We start from the raw sequence: 19,346 nt of genomic DNA, 5'->3' as shown, positions 1-19,346 counted from the left end.
GCTCTATCCACAGTGTTACTGAGGCATAATAGATAAGTGAAAGTGTATAATTTAATGTATACAAACAGAGGTAGATGACTAAGGACACAAAACACATCTGTAGTATTTTTGCCAAAAACATTTTACCAGCATGTAACTGTGGGAGGAAATTAGATAAATGCATTTGAAAAACACTATGCAGAAAATATGGCTGGCCTATTAAAATAATTTTAATTTCTAAGGAGAAAATGTTTGGAAACAGCTATATAGCAAAGATAACTAAAAGAAATATAAAAATTAACTATGATGCAATTATAATATCATTGAATTGTACCTGGTTTGAAAAAAGTAACAGCCAATTAGGACATTATGAGGATATCCAGGGATATCATAAAACCTAATAGGGTCTTATGGTTGCAGCTCAGAAATGGAGAAGGATGAAAATACTATTGCTGCCTCCCTGCAAGAAAAAAAGTGCAAGGGAAACTAAAGATTAATGAGGTTTAGTTAGTTTGTTTGTTTTGTAAACCATTAGAGAACAGAGGTAACAAGACGACTTAATCAGTTCTGGATAGAGACAGGTACAGCACTGAGAAAAACAGGACCCATGCATATGTTTATCTGGGGCAGATTCTACCAAAAGGCCATGAAAACAGAAGATAAACCAAATGGTTTAAATTTACTGCTAAAACCCAAAGCTGGGCTAGAGTGAGTGTGCAAAGACCCTTAGGGTCACAGACATAGAAGAATCCTCACCCAAGGGGCAGGCCTTTCCAACAGAAATGCCAAGAGGCTCTCACAGGGAAAACCAGGAAGAATCAAGAGAAATTTTCCCTTCTTGTGGTACTGACTGGGAGAGAAAAATGGCAGCAAACACATGAAATCAACCTAAATATCCATCAATGATAGACTGGATCAAGAAAACATGGTACGTATACACCGTGGAGTACTATGCAGCCATGAAAAGGAACGAGACAATGTCCTTCACAGGGACATGGGTGAAGTTGAAAGTCATTATCCTCAGCAAACTGCGGGATACAGAAAACCAAACACCACATGTTCTCACTTGTAAGTGGAAGCTGAGTGATGAAAGCACATGAACACATGGTGGGGGACCACACACACTGAGGTCTGTCAAGGGTAGGGGGTGGAAGGAGGAAGAGCATCAGGAAGAATAGCTAATAAATGCTGGGCTTAATGACTAGGTGATGGTAATCTGTGCAGCAAACCACCATGGCACATGTATACCTATGTAACAAACCTGCACATCCTGCATATGTACTCCTGAACTTAAATGTTGAATAAGAAAAACTACATTTTAAAACATCTTTTAATTCCTAGAAGCTTTGCTCACCATGCATTTTCCCCAAGCACTATATTAAAAGTGAAAGTGATTTCATACCAGATCTCTTTCTTTCAGTCTCTGCCTCTCTCAATACACATAAAAGCCCGCCTTGCAGTGAATTTGATGATATTTTGTTTAATTTTCTTAATGTTTCTCCCACTGAAACACAACATTTAAAATAATTTATACCAATTATGTTAATGAATATTAACATAATAGTGACAAAGACTAGTTATGTATCATGGATTAAAATAATTTAATGTAATTTTTTATGCTATTTTTCATTTTGAAAGTTTTTTACAAGTAGCAAAAGTATATGTGCACAGTTGAACTGGGAGAATAAAAGTAAACAGGTATCGGTACAATATCTAGAGGCTCTTGAATTAGCAATAACAAAACTTTTTAACATAAAAAGTCCAGAACGTGTTAAGGCACTCAGGAGGGGTGGTTCCAGGTGCAGAGAATGGTTCTCATTCCAGTTCTATTCCTTTAAAAGCTTTCTGGATAACCACTGCCACCATCAAGGTGACCACAAATGAGGCTTTTCAACATTAATATCCTTGTTGAATTCAGCTTCAATTTATTCTGAAACATAGGGAAGAGATGAGACTGGACCTTTGGTTAAAGGCTTTATTAAAGCCTCCTTGAAAACTACGGAGAAAGAAAAGCAAATAGTAACCAGAAGCCAGGTAGCCTAGTTCATGCAGCTCACTTTTCTCACCTTCCAGTTGTTGCTTCTCCTCAAGGAACCTCCGTTGTCTTATCCTGCCTGCCCCACCACTCAGAACTGATGCTTTGTAGCTGCCCGCACTGTCCAGATCCAGGAAGAGGAGGAGATGGAAGAGGGCTAAAGTCTTCATTACCAGCTGTGCTTTGTTTCCTCTCTGAGAAGGGATCCTTCTTAGATTAACAGCCAGGCTGATGAGTTAGCCTAGTTGGTGCATCAGTATCACCTGAAAAGCTTCTGAGGCCACAGATTGCTGGGGCTTACACATGGGTGTTCTTCATTTAGTAGGTCTGGGCTGGGGCCAGAGAGTTCGAGTATTAGGCAACTTGTAAGAGGTTGCTGCTGGTCCCTGAACCATACTTCGAGAATCTCTGATTTAGCCCAATATTTATAAAAGATGATATGTTTAGGTCGTACAAGGATGGACAATTTTTAAAAATCTATTTGGAAAGCACAAAAATAGAAGTCCAGGATGTAAACTTGCCACTGTAGCTTCTTGTGGTTTGTGGTGGGTGAAAAGAATGGTAGGAAATGCATCCGCTTTTGCCCATACAACCACAGCACTGTGGGAAGGCTACAGCGCAGGACTCTTGCTTCTCAGGGTCTAGGAGCTCAAGGAACAAGATATAGACCCAATGTCCAGGGTCCCAGGCAGCCCTAGTTTTCTACAGTTCCCTTCCTTACCCCAACCTTACAACTAGTACATGATCAGGAAATGTGCCCTTACTACAGGGGTTCACAATGTGTGACTGTGAATACTTTTAGGGTGCATGAAGAATTGCCCTTTGAAATTTTATTATCACGTGAGTATACAGGAGATTTTCCCAGGGGCTACATGACATGTAATATCACAAAAGATTGAATGGAGAAGCAGATGTGAGAATCCAGATGACTTCTATTAAGCCAGACATTAAAGGGATTTGTAAACATGTAATCAAAGCCACTCTTCTCTTTTATTTGATGTTTATGGTTTTGGAAAGTATACTTTTTTTTTACAGAAATATTATGTTACCAATTATGGTTTTATAATTGTTACTTTAAATTATTAATAAATAGATATTTATTGTTTACAGCTTTAATTTCTAATATGGCATATCTTGACATTAAAAAACTCACATCAACAAAACCTTGTGGAGACTCTCAATTATTTTATCAGCTTAACTGAGGTATAATTTCTGTACCATAAAATTTAGTTAATGTATACAGTTTAATGACGTTAATAAATTGCTATTAAATTCATTTTATGCACGATCACCATATCCACTTTTAGAACACTTTTGATCTTCCAAAAACATCTCTTCTCCCCTTTTATAGTCAATCTCTACTCACATCCCTGTCTTCAAGGCACCACTGCTCTGCTTCTTGTCTGTAAGATTTTTGTTTTTGTTGTTGTTATTTTTGTCATTGCTTTCTAAAGAAGAGTCTCGCTATGTTGCCCATGCTGGTGTGCAGTGGCACTATCACAGCTCACTGTAGCCTCAACCTCCTGGGTTCAAGCAATCTTCCCTCCTCATCTTTCTGCATAGCTTGTACTTCAAGCAAACACTACCACATCCAGCTAGTTTTTAATTTTTTGTAGAGACAGGGACTCACTCTGTATCCCAAGCTGGTCTCACACTCTTGGGCTTAAGTGATCCTCCTGCCTTGGCCTGCCAAACTGCTGGGATTACAGGTGTGAGGCACCCCACCTGACCTGTCTATAGGGTTTCGACTTTTAATAAATATTATGCATGTAATCATTCAATATATAATCCTTGGTGTCATTTAATATATTTTAGAGATTCATCATGATTTTCTGTATATATGATTTGTTCTTTTTTTAATTTTTATTTTTTATAATTCCAACTTTTATTTAAGATTCAAGGAGTAAATGTGCAGGTTCTTTACGTGGGTATATTGCATGATGCTGAGATTTGGGGTACGAATGATTCCACCACACAGATAGTGATCAATTTATGTATGTCTGAATCAGTGCCTGTAATTTTAAATAAACTCTTATAAATGTCTGTGGATTATATTATTTAAAATGAGCAGCCCTTAAAAATCTACTTTTACTAAAAACAGTTCATGAAATAGCCCCTTTGATAAAATATTTCTAAATTAACCCTTAAATTTTCTTACCTTTCCTTCTACAACCAACTCTACAGCCTTACATCATGTCTACTCCATTTGATTGTTTAAGTCACCATCCACTTCAACATTGTTACGTACAATACCCTATCTCTAACCTCCTTTTAATCACTCTCTTTTCAATAATACTGTTGGTTACTTATTTCTTCTTGATTTCATTTTATTCTTATAACTTCATATTCTGAAAACACTCATTTTTATTAGATTCTCAGACAAAATTTACATTCATCTGACTTCCCTCCTACCTCAGAGAACAGCCTTTAGCAGACTTTTTGGAAGCCTCCTTCTTCTCTGTTTCATATCCAACTATTAGACTGTCCAAGTGCTCAGTTTTGCTACCTTTCCCTTCTTGATTATGCTCAAAATTAGTGTCATATAGTCTGGTGCTTTAATTAATACCTGATAACATTACCCAAAGTTATACTTCACTGATGTATTCATATATTCAATATTTACTCACTAAATGTGAGTGCAAGGCATTGTTCTAGATTCTAAACTGTTCAATAAAAATTACAGGGGTCCTTGTTTTGGACTAAACTCCTGTGCTAGGCCCCAACAGAGCAGCCTAAAAACCAGAATGAAGTTTCCCATAGTGAAGTTCTACATCATCAAACCAAAACTAAATTTTGGTTGTTGGGTTGATTTCTGACTGTCCTATTAATATAAATCAGAAGATAGAGATGATGAGAAGTAAATTCCCAAACAGGGTAGTTTCAGTCAGCATGGTATTGAGGTTCTCTCTGTTTTAATGTTTACTAAAAAGGTAACCTGAAGTATTCCGATATTAACCAATCAGTTATTTTTCTATACTCTTTCTCCCTGTCCCTGCCTTACAAGCAACATAACTTTGAAGTGACCAGCCTGTTTTCTGTTCATTGTTTCTGCTTTCTTCAGCTCTGTATATAAAACCAAGCTCTTCTTAGCTCACAAGAACACTTACTCTATTTTATGAAATAAAGTGTTGCCAACTTCTGGAATCACAGATAAAGCCAATTAGTATCTTTAAGTTAATGGTTATCATTTTGGTTTTTTAACAGAACCAAACAAATGTAATACATATTATGGAGTAGTAAACTATTATTTGGGCTCCAGATTCTTATATGCACTGGGATAGGTAATGGGCATTTCAAAAATCAGAACTCCCAACTTCCCTGACAAAACCTGCTTACCTTTTTCTAAATGTCAAAAAACCTAGGAACCATCTGGATTTCTCTTGTAGTTTTACTTTCCATTTCAGGAAATTATCTTGCTAAAGGAGCATGTTCTAACCTAATGCAAGGAAGCTAAGAACCTTGATAAAAGGTTAGAGGAACTGCTAACTAGAATAACCAGTTTAGAGAAGGACATAAATGACCTGATGGAGCTGAATACACAGCATGAGAACTTTGTGAAGCATACGGAAGTATCAATAGCTGAATCAGTCAAGCATATCAGAGACTGAAGATCAACATAATGAAATAAAGTGTGAAGATAAGATTAGAGAAAAAAGAATAAAAGGAAATGAACAAAGCCTCCAATAAATATGAGACTATGTGAAAAGACCAAACCTATGTTTGATTGGTGTACCTGAAAGTAATGGGGAGAATATAACCAATTTGGAAAACACACTTCAGGATATTATTCAGGAGAACTTCCCCCACCTAGCAAGACAGGCCAACATTCAAATTCAGGAAATACAGAGAATACCACAAAGATATTCCTCGAGAAGAGCAGACCCAAGACACATAATCATCAGATACACCAAGGTTGAAATGAAGGAAAAAATGTTAAGGGCAGCAGAGAGAAAGATCGGGTTACCCACAAAGGAAGCCCATCAGACTAACAGTGGATCTCTCTGCAGAAACCCTGCAAGCCAGAAGAGAGTGGGGGCCAATATTCAACATTCTTAAAGAAAAGAATTTTCAACCCAGAATTTCATATCCAGCCAAACTAAGCTTCATAAGTGAAGGAGAAATAAAATCCCATACAGACAAGCAAATGCTGAGGGATTTTTTGACCACCAGGTCTGCCTTTCAAAGAGTTCCTGAAGGAAGCACTAAATATGGAAAGGAAAAACCAGTGTCAGCCACTACAAAACATGCCAACTTGTAAAGACCATCAACAATATGAAGAAACTGCATCAACTAATGGGCAAAATAACTAGCTAGCATCATAATGACAGGATCAAATTTACATGTAACAATATTAACTTTAAATGTAAATGGCCTAAATACCTCCATTAAAAGACACAGACTGGCAAACTGGATAAAGAGTCAAGACCCATTGGTGTGCTGTATTCAGGAAACCCATCTCAGGTGCAAAGACACATATAGGCTCCAAATAAAGGGATGGAGAAAGATTTACCAAGCAAATGGAAAGCAAAAAATAGCAAGGGTTGCAATCTTAGTCTCTGATGAAACAGAGTTTAAGCTAACAAGATCAAAAAAGACAAAGAAGGGCATTATATAATGGTAAAGGGATCGATGCAACACGAAAAGCTAACTACCCTAAATATATATACACCCCATATAGGAGAACCCAGATTCATAAAGCAAGTTCTTAGAGACCTAAAAAGAGACTTAGACTCCTCCACAAAAATAATCGAAGACTGTAACACCCCACTGTCAATATTAGACAGATTAATGAGACAGAAAATTAACAAGGATATTCAGGACTTGAACTCTGTTCTGGACCAAGTGGACCTAAAAGACATCTACAGAACTCTCCACCCCAAATCAACAGAATATACATTCTTCTCAGTACTACATCACACTTATTCCAAATTGACCACATAATTGGAAGTAAAACACTCCTCAGCAAATGCAGAAGAATGGAAATCATGACAAACTGTGTCTCAGACCACAGTGCAATCAAATTAGAACTCAGGATTAAGAAACTCACTCAAAACTGCACAACTACATGGAAACTGAAAGACTTGCTCCTGAATGACTACTGGGTAAATAACAAAATTAAGACAGAAATAAATAAGTTCTTTGAAACCAGGGAGAAAAAAGGCACAAAGTACCAGAATCTCTGGGACACAGCTAAAGCAGTGTTTAGAGGGAAATTTATAGCACTAATTGGCCATATGAGAAAGTGGAAAAGATCCAAAATTGATCAATACCCTAACATCACAATTAAAAGACCTAGAGAAGCAAGAGCAAACAAATTCAAAAGCTAGCAGAAGACAAAATAACTAAGATCAGAGCAGAACTAAAGGAGATCGAGACATGAAAAACGCTTCAGAAAAATCAATGAATCCAAGAGCTGTTTTTTGAAAAGATTAACAAAGTAGATAGACTGCTAGCCAGACTAATAAAGAGGAAAAGAGAGAAGAATCAAATAGACACAATAAAAAATGATAAAGGGGATATCACCACTGATCCCACAGAAATACAAACTACCATCAGAGAATACTGTAAACACCTCTACGCAAATAAACTAGAAAATCTAGAAGAAATTTATAAATTCCTGGACACATACACCCTCCCAAGACTAAATCAGGAAGAAGTGGAATCCCTGAATAGACCCATAAAAAGTTCTGAAATTGAGGCAGTAGTTAATAGCCTACCAACCAAAAAAAAAAAAAAAGCCCAGGACCAGATAGATTCACGTCTGAATTCTACCAGAGGTACAAAGAGGAGTTGTTACCATTCCTTCTAAAACTATTCCAAACAATAGAAAAAGGGGGACTCTTCCCTAACTCATTTTATGAGGTCAACATCATCCTGATACCAAAACCTGGCAGACACACACACACACACACACACACAAAAAGAAAATTTCAGGCCAAACATGAACGTGAACATCAGTGTGAAAATCCTCAATAAAATACTGGCAAACCAAATCCAGCAGCACATTAAAAGGCTTATCCACCATGATCAAGTTGGTTTCATCCCTGGGATCCAAGTCTGGTTCAATACACACAAATCAATAAACATAATACATCACATATACAGAACCAATGACAAAAATTACATGATTATCTCAATAGATGCAGAAAAGGCTTTTGATAAAATTCAACACTTCTTCATGCTAAAAACACCCAATAAACTAGGTATTGATGGAAGATATCTCAAAATAATAAGAGCTATTTATGACAAACCCGCAGACAATATCTTACTGAATGGGCAAAACTTGAAGCATTCCCTTTGAAAACTGGCACAAGGATGCCCTCTCTCATTCCTCTAATTCATCATAGTATTAGAAATTCTGGCCAGGGCAATCAGACAAAAGAAAGAAATAAAAGGACATTCAAATAGGAAAACAGGAAGTAAAATTGTCCCTGTTTGCAGATGAAGTGATTATACAGTTAGAAAACCCCATCGTCTCAGCCCAAAATCTCCTTAAGCTGATAAGCAACTTCAGCAAAGTCTCAGGATACAAAATCAATGTGCAAAAATCACTAACATTCCTATACACCAAAAATAGACAAACAGAGAGCCAAATCATGAGTAAACTCCCATTCACAATTGCTACAAAGAGAAAAAAATACCTGGGAATGCAACTTACAAGGGATGTGAAGGAACTCTTCGAGGAAAACTACAAACCACTGCTCAAGGAAATAAGAGAGGACACAAACAAATGGAAAAACATCCCATGTTCATCGATAGGAAGACTCAATATTGTGAAAAAGGTCATACTGCCCAAAGTAATGTATAGATTCAATGCTATCTCCATCAAGCTACCATTGACTTTCTTAATAACAGAAAGCTTTAATAATTTGCCCATAGCCATACTGTAAGTAAGTGGGAGAACTAGGGTTGGACCCCAGGCAGTCTGTCTCTAAAAACTCTATTCCTGGTCAGGCGAGGTGACTCCCACCTGTAATCCCAGCACTTTGGGACGTGGACGCAGTTGGATCACCTGAGATCAGGAGTTCGAGATCAGCCTGGCCAATCTAGTGAAAACCTGTCTCTATTAAAAATACAAAAAAATTATCTGGGCATGGCTGTGGGTGCCTATAATTCCAGTTACTCAGGAGGCTGAGGGAGAAGAATCACTTGAACCCAGGAGGCAGAGGTTGCAGTGAGCCTAGATCGCGCCAATGCACTCCAGCCTAGGTGACAGAGAGACCCTGTCTCAAAACAAAAACAAAAACAAAAACAATTGTGTTCCTATCATTGCAATACCTCTTATGAATGACAGTGACATTAAATATGTTGCCAAAGTATGTTCCTAAGCCACCGAATTACATATAATAATTTGGGGGGATGCTTATTGCATGCTTGCAGAATCGATTGAAAGTTGACAAAGCTTTCAAGTATTATGTAGGTTTCGGTCCATTTTTTAGAATAGTTTTATTCACCTTATCCTACATCTACAATATTGTCCAACTCTCTAACAATGACATGACAAAAAGCCTGTTAGCATGCTCAGCCAAACCCTGTAACTAAGGCATTGTGGAAATCTTAGTCTGCAGTGTAGCTTTTATTTTCAAAGCACAGAATGTCTCAGAAAGTCTCATATGCACGCTACTCTGATTACTCACAGAATGAGTGCCATCTATGGACTCTCCATACTGATAGAGATTGAAGCCAAAATAAAAAACGAGACTCAGTCTCTGAGGAGCTTATGGTCTAGTAAGGAATATAAGGGAAGGGGCAGTCACTCTGGAAGTATTCCTAGAAGAGATGACATGTAAGCTGAGACCTGAAGGACGAGGGTAGTCTTATCTTTTCTGGGGATAAAGTCTACACGGCAACTGTTGTCATAAGAAAATATTTTGGGACCTGGCATGGTGACTCCTGCCTGTAATCCCACCACTTTGGGAGGCCAAGGAAGGTTGATACTTTGAGCCAGGGAGTTCTTGACCAGCCTGGGATACTTGGCAAAACCCCATCTCTACAAAAAAATACAAAAATTAGCCAGGCATGGTGGTGTACACCTGTAATCTCAGCTATTTGGGAGTCTGAGGCTGAAGGATCGCCTGAGCTGAGGAAGAAGAGGTTACACCGAGCTGGGATTGTGCCATTGACTCCAGCCTGGGTGACAGAGTGAGACCCTGTATTAAAAATAAACAAACAACAACAACAAAAAACCAAAAAACAAAGTTCTTATCTTTTGCTGGGTTGATGCCCTTCTAATCCATCTAGGCCAGAATGCTTTCTGAAATGCAAATATGCCCGTATCCCTATCCTGCTTAACCTTATTATGGGCTTTTGATAAACTACAGGAAAGTAGTTACACTCCTCTGAATGTCTTCTAAGCCTTATGTGTTGTATTTGGTGCCCAATGTATGGATTGTTCTTCCCACAAATCCCTTGGATTCTAGTAACACTGAGTAGTTGTATTTCTTTAACATGCCACAATCTTCCGTACTTGTTTTTTATCTTGAATAACATGATTACTTTGCCAGTGGGAATATAAATAAATAAAATCACTTTGAAACAGCTTGGCATTGTAAAATTGAAGATGCACAAACTTTACAACACAGACATTCAACCTATCGGTAGATACTGTCAGGAAAGAGAATCTCTTGAATATTTGCATTAGGATACATGCTCACAGAAGCAAAACACATAAAACATTCCAAATATATACCAGCAGAAAATGAATAAATACATTTTATTATTCACCAGTTATCCAAATTTGGGTTACCCACTCCAAACTCACTCTTGATTGTCTTCATAAATAGATCTGGGCCCATTAAATAGTTGTTCTTTGTCATGTGTTATGATGTTAAACTTCGTGAGTAGAAGGCATTGGAGAGACGTTCCAAGAAGGTGGTTTCCAATCTGCTTTCTGTGTGCACCCCTGGCAAACTCTGGCAACGTAAATGACATCTCCAGCGTCTGACATGGAGGGCATACAGGGCGACACCAGTGCCCAGATTCTGTGGCTGCTGCTCTGGCGCCCACTTCCTGAAGTTCATGGTGGCCAGGAGAACCCAGCGGCCAAGAGCTTCTCCTGAAACTGCCCTTTGCCAAATTTGTAGTAAAGCCCCTCTGGCTTGACATTTCTTCATAAACAGCTTTACACAGTGGCCCAGAAGACACTTCTGGGGAGTTCTGAAGTATCAATTTGAAGCAGGTTCAAGGCAACACCGCAGCAACTTCTTAACATTGAGTGACGCCACAGTGTGAGGGGACTCTTCATTGGCTGCTCCAAATTCACCATGGAGATAACAGCAATTCCTTATATCTACTCATCACATATTCTTGAGACCTCTCTTTACATATTACTAGACAATATTTCATTGCTCCAATGCTGTAACAATTAATAATTCTTTACATTAACTTTCCCTATTCACATTACTGTATGTTTTCTCATCTTGATGGACCCTGAATCTTACTCTCATGTGAATGAATGTTCTATATCAGCAAAATACTGCAAACTACAGCCACAGTGATAATATATTTGAACCCTTAAAAGCCAGTGAAAAAAATCAAGTACCTGAGAAATATACATGGTATGACTGTCTTTATAAAAAGTTCAAAAATACATAATGCCAAAACATGTAAAGCATACAGCCATGTGTGATACAATTATAAATAATAACAGAGGAAAGATAAACATAAAATTCAAGAAAATGGAAAAGCATAACTGTCATTAGTACATGGGGCATCCTAAGACATTGGAAATGTTATTTTCTTCATATGGCTGTTAGGTTCACAAATGTTCATTTAATTACTATACATATGTGTTATACTATAGCCTTTTATATAAATTTTAAAAAATAATTATTTCTTATACTATAGAGTGATTACATTTACTAAAAGTGTAATTTGATCCATTTCCCAACTAGTGTGCTGAGATAGTGATCCTCTCAGCCTTGGGTGACCAGGCAGGCCGTGAGGCCTCTGGCTTGGAAAAGTCTTGTGCATATTCCCCAGTGTGCTCTATGACATACTGATGTTTTCTTATGTGTGAAGTGACATGAATAGATTAGACTTGATTCCCTGATAATGCCAGATGAGAGTTTTACTGTATTATGCCATTCTCCTTAGATTTAATACTGAGTTAAATTTTTCCACTTCAGAATAACCTCTTATAATTATGAAATTCAATTTTTAATTTTTAATCCATAGGGACAAGATAAAAGAAACAATATAAACACATACATATATAAACACCCACATAACTATATATAATATTCAACTTTATTTCAAATATACCAATTTTAAAATTTATCAATATACCCATTCTGATTCTTTCTGAATGACATACCACACAAATTCAATATGGATTCTCTAAAGAATCCTCTTAGGCCACTTCTCTCAAAGTCTCTGCAGCTGCTTGCACTGTGAAGGCTGCAATAGAAATTTGTCTCTTCACTTCTCCCCAGGCCTGGGAAGGGTCCACTTTGCTTTCAATATCAAACAGAGCATCATAAATTCCTGGGAATGACTCCCCTGCATACTTGTTGTGGCTGCTTGGAGCATAGATGACATGCCTGTTGATAAAATTGTTTGCTGTTTATCAGGTGCCCAAATGACATACAAGAGAAACACAAGAGCACTCTGCAATTCCTGGATTGCATATTCCTATAACAATTTGAACAAGCCACTTGTCAACTGAACTTCCAAGTTCAATCATCTCTGAAGACTATTATGTGAAATCTATAGTAATTAATTATATTTTTATTTCAAACAAATAAAGTGGTTCAGTGCTACAAAAGTAACAATGATGATAGAAACCACAGCAATCATGCTTGGTATTGGTATTTAATGTTTACTTACAATTTTTCTAATGTTTAGAAATAAACTCTACACAGTTGATATTAGTATTTCACAGAGGAGGAAACTGAGGTCTGGGAGATCAAGTAACTAAATGATTTGTCTTAAAACACATGACAAGTGCTGATTTTTTAATATATCATGCTACCTCCTACATTATAGCACAATTGTGATCATTACAGTCTTGTTTGTGATCAGCCAACCCTATATTGTGTTTGTCATTTTTTAAAAATCCACACTATCATGTTAGAATACTTAACATAGAGTTTGAAGAATCATCAAAAACAATTTTGTAATGTTCCACATGACCAAGGCAGAAAATGTTTTATAGAATGGGCTAAGACCGTTCATGTAATAGCCCATAGAAGAGAAGGACAAACTCCAAAGTAAAGAGGTAGATGAGGCCAGAAGCAGTAGCTCATGTCTGTAATCCCATATATTAGGGAGGCCGAGGTGGGAGGATTGCTTGAGGCCAGGAGTTCTAGACAAGCCTGTGCAACATAGGGACACCCTGTCTTTACAAACCAAAGTACACATATTAGCTGGACATGGTGGCATGTGTCTGTTGTCCTAGCTTCCTGGGAAGCTGCTGTGGGAAGATTGCTTGAGCCCAAAAGTCTGAGGCTGCGGTGAGCTACAACTGCACAACTGAACTCTAGCCTGGGAGACAGAGTGAGACCCTGTCTCTTAGGGAAAAAAAAGGGAGCGGGGGATGGATAAAAATATACTGCCATTGGTGATCCAGTCAACCTGTTTAAAGATGCTCTTACTACCAAACCAGAACCTTTTATAATCCCTAGAAAGAAAGTTAGGGCCATTTCTGGCTGTCCAATGATCTATCTCATTCTGCAATATTTAGAAAATCAACCTGGGGACAGTCAATGTTTGGCAGGAAAAAATTCAACTGTCAGGATTTAGGAGGAAATAAAATTTCTAAATATCAACATTAGGGAAAAGAATAAATAAATATAAACTTATTGTATATATTATATATAGAGAGATGTTTGGGTTGTGTGTATACATAAGCAAAAATGTATTTAAAATAGGAAAGGAACTAAAATTATACACACAAGAATATAACCATGATTTTATATTTTTCTGATAAAATTGCGGAGATTTTTATTTTCTGCCGTGGCTTTCTGAATCTTCTATATTTTCTAAAATAAACATATATTCTGTTATAATCAGAACAAAGATACTCAAAATAAAGATATGCAAAAATCATATTACATTATATGAAGAAACAATACCACTATAACTTCCTACATATATTTTGAAATTTTCCATTTGCTTGCAAGAAATCAACTACAATATTTTTCCACAATGAAAAAAATAAAAATAATTACTAGAAACAGTGATATTATAGAAAGGAGTCATATTTTCTTTTCTTACCTATAAAAAGGTCTGTTTGGTAACCCTAATGGATCAATAAATGCTCTTTCCAGAAACATGAGTTGATCATTCATCATTCTTAATAATATTGGGCTGAGAAAGAAAATGAATATAATTATAACTTCATGAAAATATATTTCTATGCAGAAAATAAAAATTTCAGAACAAAACTGAATTTAGTTATCTCCAGGAATTGCTTCTAGGACCACCCCCTACACCAAAATTTGTGCATACTCAAGTCCTGCAAGGAAGACACATGTATATGAAAAGTGGGCCCTCCTCCTCTGTGGAATTAACAGGGTGAGAATGAACAAACTATCAGACAAATTAAATTGATCTCTTGGTAGAATGATCCAGATTTAAGTCTAAAAGTTACTTAAAATTGTATCATTTCAAGTGATTTTCAGAATGGTTTAAGTACAGCATTCTTGGAGTCTGATATGACTTTCTGGATTAACTTGTTCTGCCTCAATGAGGAAATGTAGCTGTGTATGTGGAATCTGAAGCCACATCTGATCTCCCTTGGGTTAGTTGCCCCCAGTAGAACTCTTACCACATGCTTAATCCCTCTTTGACATCTTAGTCTTCATATTGTTAAGACAATGAGATAGGCAATTATATAAAATAGAAAATGTTTATGGAGCACATGGCTAGTAGTCCAAACGGAATGTAACAGTTGTTTTTTAAGTTTCTATAATTATCTTACTTTATGTTTTTCCTTAGTTTCTCATTAGCTACATCTGAGGTTCTCAGATTCAAGCTTGCAGAGTAAGCATCATTTGGTGATAAAAGTTCTAATATATCAAAGCTAGAAGAAAGATGATTGTTGAGATTTTTTTCCATATAAATGAATTTACTTACTTAAAATACTTTTGTTCTAGATTCATGTCCATCCTACTTTTAGATATTTAACAAAATCATTTTCTGTATGCAATGCTAATATTTTCAAATGTAAGTTTGAAAATAAAAGATTTAATTTGGCAAAATACAAAGTTTTCCATATTTAAAAATAACAAGAATAGTCAGCCCTCCATATATGTGGGTTTTAATCCATCAATACTGTATTTTATTTTGTTTCCTTAAGAGATGGAGTCTTGTTCTGTTGCCCAGGCTGGAGTGCAGTGGCTTGATCATAGCTCACTATAGTCTCAAACTCCTGGGCTCAAGCAATCCCCCTGCCTCAGCTTCCTGAGTACCTGGGATTACAGTGAATAATACTGAATTTTCCATCTGCGTTTGCTTGCTAATATGAAATCTATGGATAGAGAGGGCTCACTGTATTAATGGAAAAAAGAATTCATGTATAAGTGGACCTGTGCAGTTCAAATCACTGTTGTTCAAATGTAAATTGCAAATTTTAACATTCTGTAATATGCAAATTAAGAAAAATAAAATACATAGCTATCACATTTTTAAAATCCTATAAAATACTATACTGCTCAGGCTTATAAAAGCACAGAAACAGCTGCATGTGCCAATGGAAAAAATAATAGTGATTTTTATTTACATTGGTATAACAAGGCAAGATTTTCTTCACCTTAGGTATCCTAGTAATCTACTCACTGAAGTAATATCAATATTAAAATAAGATGACCTGCTAATGTTTAGTAAGATGCCTGGCAAATTAGAATTATTTACCAAGTGATAATTAACAATATTCCTTTCATTTTTAAAGCTAAACCTATTATGAACACAAGAGATGATGATTACTTCAGTCTTTTAACAATATTTGGATACCTCCTATGTATCAAACACTCCCTGCTTTTACAGAACTTACATTCCAAAATGAGTATTGAGGTTGTTATTGTAGCAAGAATGATTCAATATAATTGAAAGCTTATCAGCAAGCCCTGAATACATCAACAATGAGTTACTGAATTTAATATACCAATTCTTTCACAATTTAATTAACTAATGAGAAAAAAATCATTACAATAAGAAAGCATAAATCATCTTATTCATTAATTTATCTTTTGCTTTTTATAATTTTGTTTTACTAACAGTTAGCATTTAGTGATCATTTCCTATGTGCCAATTACTGTTCTGAATGTCTATACAAAATGTGATTTTTAATTTTCAGAGCGATTCTGCAAGGTGGGCAGGGTAATAGCCCCATTTTGTAGATGAGATAACAAAGGATCATGAGTTAAATAACTTGCCTAAATTCACACTAGAAAGTTTTAGAGTGAAATAGGAGGTCGGTATTGTTCTTTCAACTGCACCTTGCTGACAAAAGGAAAACAGGAACAACTTAAATCCCCATAATTTGGATTTGAGCTATTTTTAATATTTATGTATTTAGCATCATGAATTCAGATTCTGTGATAGTATAAAGGTAAATTAAACACAGAGTACCTATTAGCAGCTCCCATAAACAGTTGAGACAATCGAATGAAGGATAATTTCAATAAGATGCTATGGGTTTCGGAATCAAATTCACAAAGCATTACTACAAGTACAAAAACTCATGTGGCTACACACATGTAAATGCACACATGTGCGTGCGCACACACACACACACACTTCTCTTTCTCTGTATCCTGTGTCAACATCTTATATTCTTTGATGGGGCAAGAAGTAATACAAGAAAAGCAGGATGAAGACATGTCTCTTCCTTAGATTTCAAAGTTTTGGTTGAGAAATTCAACATTCAGTTTAATTTACTTAGTTAGAATTTACTATTATTATGTGCAATGCACTGTGCAGGTGTTTCAGAGTTTGTAAATATATAGGGAACAGAATGGATCTTTACTATCATTTAGAGAAAATAAAACAACTGTAGAAATACTAAAGGAAGGGGAAGCTGAGTGTGCTAAACAATAAGTGTCCTAAACAAACCAGAATTCAAACCATAAGGCATTTTGCCAGAGGGAGAAAATATTTTTTCTTTTAAATACAAAAAGAAAACCAATTTTATAGAATACATGGTGTTTGGGATCTCCTTAAAATGTATTTCTCATTGTTGACTTTTTTACCCACATATAAAAATTATAAAGAATTGAAAATAATAGGAAAACAATTCTTCCAATATTCCTTGAGGATAACACAATTATTAAAATAATTCATTAATTCCCTTTAAGTTTTTCCTATATTTGTTAAATAAAAATTAATCAAACTCTATTTACAATTTTATAAACTTTTTGCTTACTTCATATTTTATTCTAAGTATCTTCTATTATATTGTATTTCTAATAATCCATTTTAAGGATTATAAAATGTTCACATTGGTGAATATCAATTTTTTTAGTAATTTCTCTTCTCTTAGGCATTGGGTTATTTTGAATTACTTGCTATTATAATTTTATACTTCAAATCTTTCTCCGGGCATCTTTCTTTTCCAAAACAGAGACTTTTTCCTAAGAAATAATTCAAGAAATGGAATACCTATGTCAAAGCACAGGACTCTGTGACAGTTCTTGAACGCATTACCAGTATGTATCTATCTTTTTCAAAAAAGCTAAAATAATTCATAATGCTATCAGAAAAGCATGGAGACCATATGCTTCAGTATACCAGCAGTGGGCACAACCAAGGTTTAAATTGTTATTACTGTGTTATAAAAATAATGTCACATTACTTTCATTTGTATTTCTGAATTATGCATTAGTGAACTGCAATATTTTGCTATGTTTCTTTACAGGTGTATCTTGACAACATTTTTATAATTATTTGTCTTGTTTCTTACTGATATTTTCAGTTTGTTCTTTTGGACTATTTAAATTAATTTTCAAAAAATATTTTTATAATGTATATATTACTCTCCATTTGTGCTAGAAAATAAGTTTTCAACTTTCTTAACTTTTCTTTTGAATATTAATTTTCATATTCTGAACCATTTTAATGGTCTCAAATATGATTGCATCATTTCCCCACTGCTTCTAAACTTGGCATCTGTCTTTCAAGAAATTTTCATTTTTACTAAAAAATTCTTTACAGCTGTTGTTTATGTGAGCACACAATGTGAAGTGTGATTCTGAATTTAATTTTATAGCAGGTACTAACATAGTTTTTACAATGTTATGATTGACTAATCTTTCCCAATTGATTTTTGCTGTATCGTTTATTACTAATACTTCCTTATATATCACTGAGCCTATTTCTACATCATCTACTCTGATCTTTTTATATGTCCTTACATCAGCTCCTAGGGATTTGATACTTACATCATGATACTATATTTAATACACATATCTGTGCCCTCAAAATTCTATTTTAAAAAAATTACCTTAGTATTCTCACCAAGTATTTTTCCTTCCATCTTAAAATTTTGTTCAAATTGTGTTGTACTTGTGTAATCTTACACAGAATTAATCCTAAATGTTTAACATTTCCAAAATTAATGACTTCACAATATTTGCTATTCTGGATAAATAGAATTTTGCCGGATGGAAGTGGAAATAAGGAGCTCTATGTGGAGGTAATGAAATAAAAAAAAGAGGCAGAAAGAAATCACGCTTTGAAAATTAAATAGTCTGGCTGAGTTATGATGTACAGATACTGAAAAAACAAGAAATAAAACTGGAAACAGCTGGGGTCACACAGTGAAGGCCCTTCATTGTTAAGCAGAGTATATTGTAACTGATCAAATGGCAGGAGGGAGGGACCGACATTTCGCAGCAGCACAATTGCCACTCCAAATGTCGAAAGCAAGTCTTTTGAGATAGGGCAGCCCTACATAGGATGTGCTAGAGTGGAAAGACAGAAAGCAGCAGGAAATGGCACTTGTCTACCTATGTAACAAGCTGCACGTTCTGCACATGTATCCCAGAACTTAAAGTAAAACAAATTTAAAAAGAAGAAAACAGCAAGAAATTCCCAAAGCTAGTTCAGCAACAGCGATGTTACTTTCCTTTTAAATATATATATGTGTGTGTAGATATAGACACAGATATAGATAGATATAGATATAGAACGTACTTGCTTTTGTCAAAGTCCTGGAGTCTCTCACTGAACTTGGAAGCAATTTCTGTAAAATTCTTTACTGCAGAAAAAAGTGAATCTGAAATAGAAATTGGGATCATCAAATGCTTAAAGAACGTAATTTCTAATGGCATTGGTCCAAAGTTCAAGAAAAGGAACAATATAGAAGCCATCATCTTTTGTGTTTTACAAGGTA

General features: G+C 35.6%; 1 protein-coding gene across 5 annotated transcripts in view; it reads right to left on the bottom strand.

Moving 5' to 3' along the window:
- Nucleotides 1-10,701: 10,701 nt before the first annotated feature.
- FOLH1B (folate hydrolase 1B) overlaps nucleotides 10,702-19,346 on the bottom strand; it is a 67,132-nt gene continuing 58,487 nt past the window's right edge. For 2 of the 5 annotated variants that reach the window (XM_025356042.1, XM_025356045.1), the window contains 3 exons: nucleotides 19,148-19,229; nucleotides 14,231-14,323; nucleotides 10,702-12,555 (listed from right to left, as the gene is read on the bottom strand). In XM_025356042.1, the coding sequence (XP_025211827.1) occupies nucleotides 12,366-12,555; nucleotides 14,231-14,323; nucleotides 19,148-19,229 (365 nt within the window). In that variant the 3' untranslated portion in view covers nucleotides 10,702-12,365. The remainder of the gene's footprint in view (nucleotides 12,556-14,230; nucleotides 14,324-19,147; nucleotides 19,230-19,346) is intronic. The other 3 variants (XM_025356044.1, XM_025356043.1, XM_025356041.1) reach the window with 2 other exon arrangements.

Source organism: Theropithecus gelada, chromosome 14 (assembly GCF_003255815.1).
Source record: "Theropithecus gelada isolate Dixy chromosome 14, Tgel_1.0, whole genome shotgun sequence".
Taxonomy (NCBI): Eukaryota; Metazoa; Chordata; class Mammalia; order Primates; family Cercopithecidae; genus Theropithecus; species Theropithecus gelada.
The sequence above is the reverse complement of the archived record's forward strand: the minus strand, read 5'-3'. Positions and strand labels throughout refer to the sequence as shown.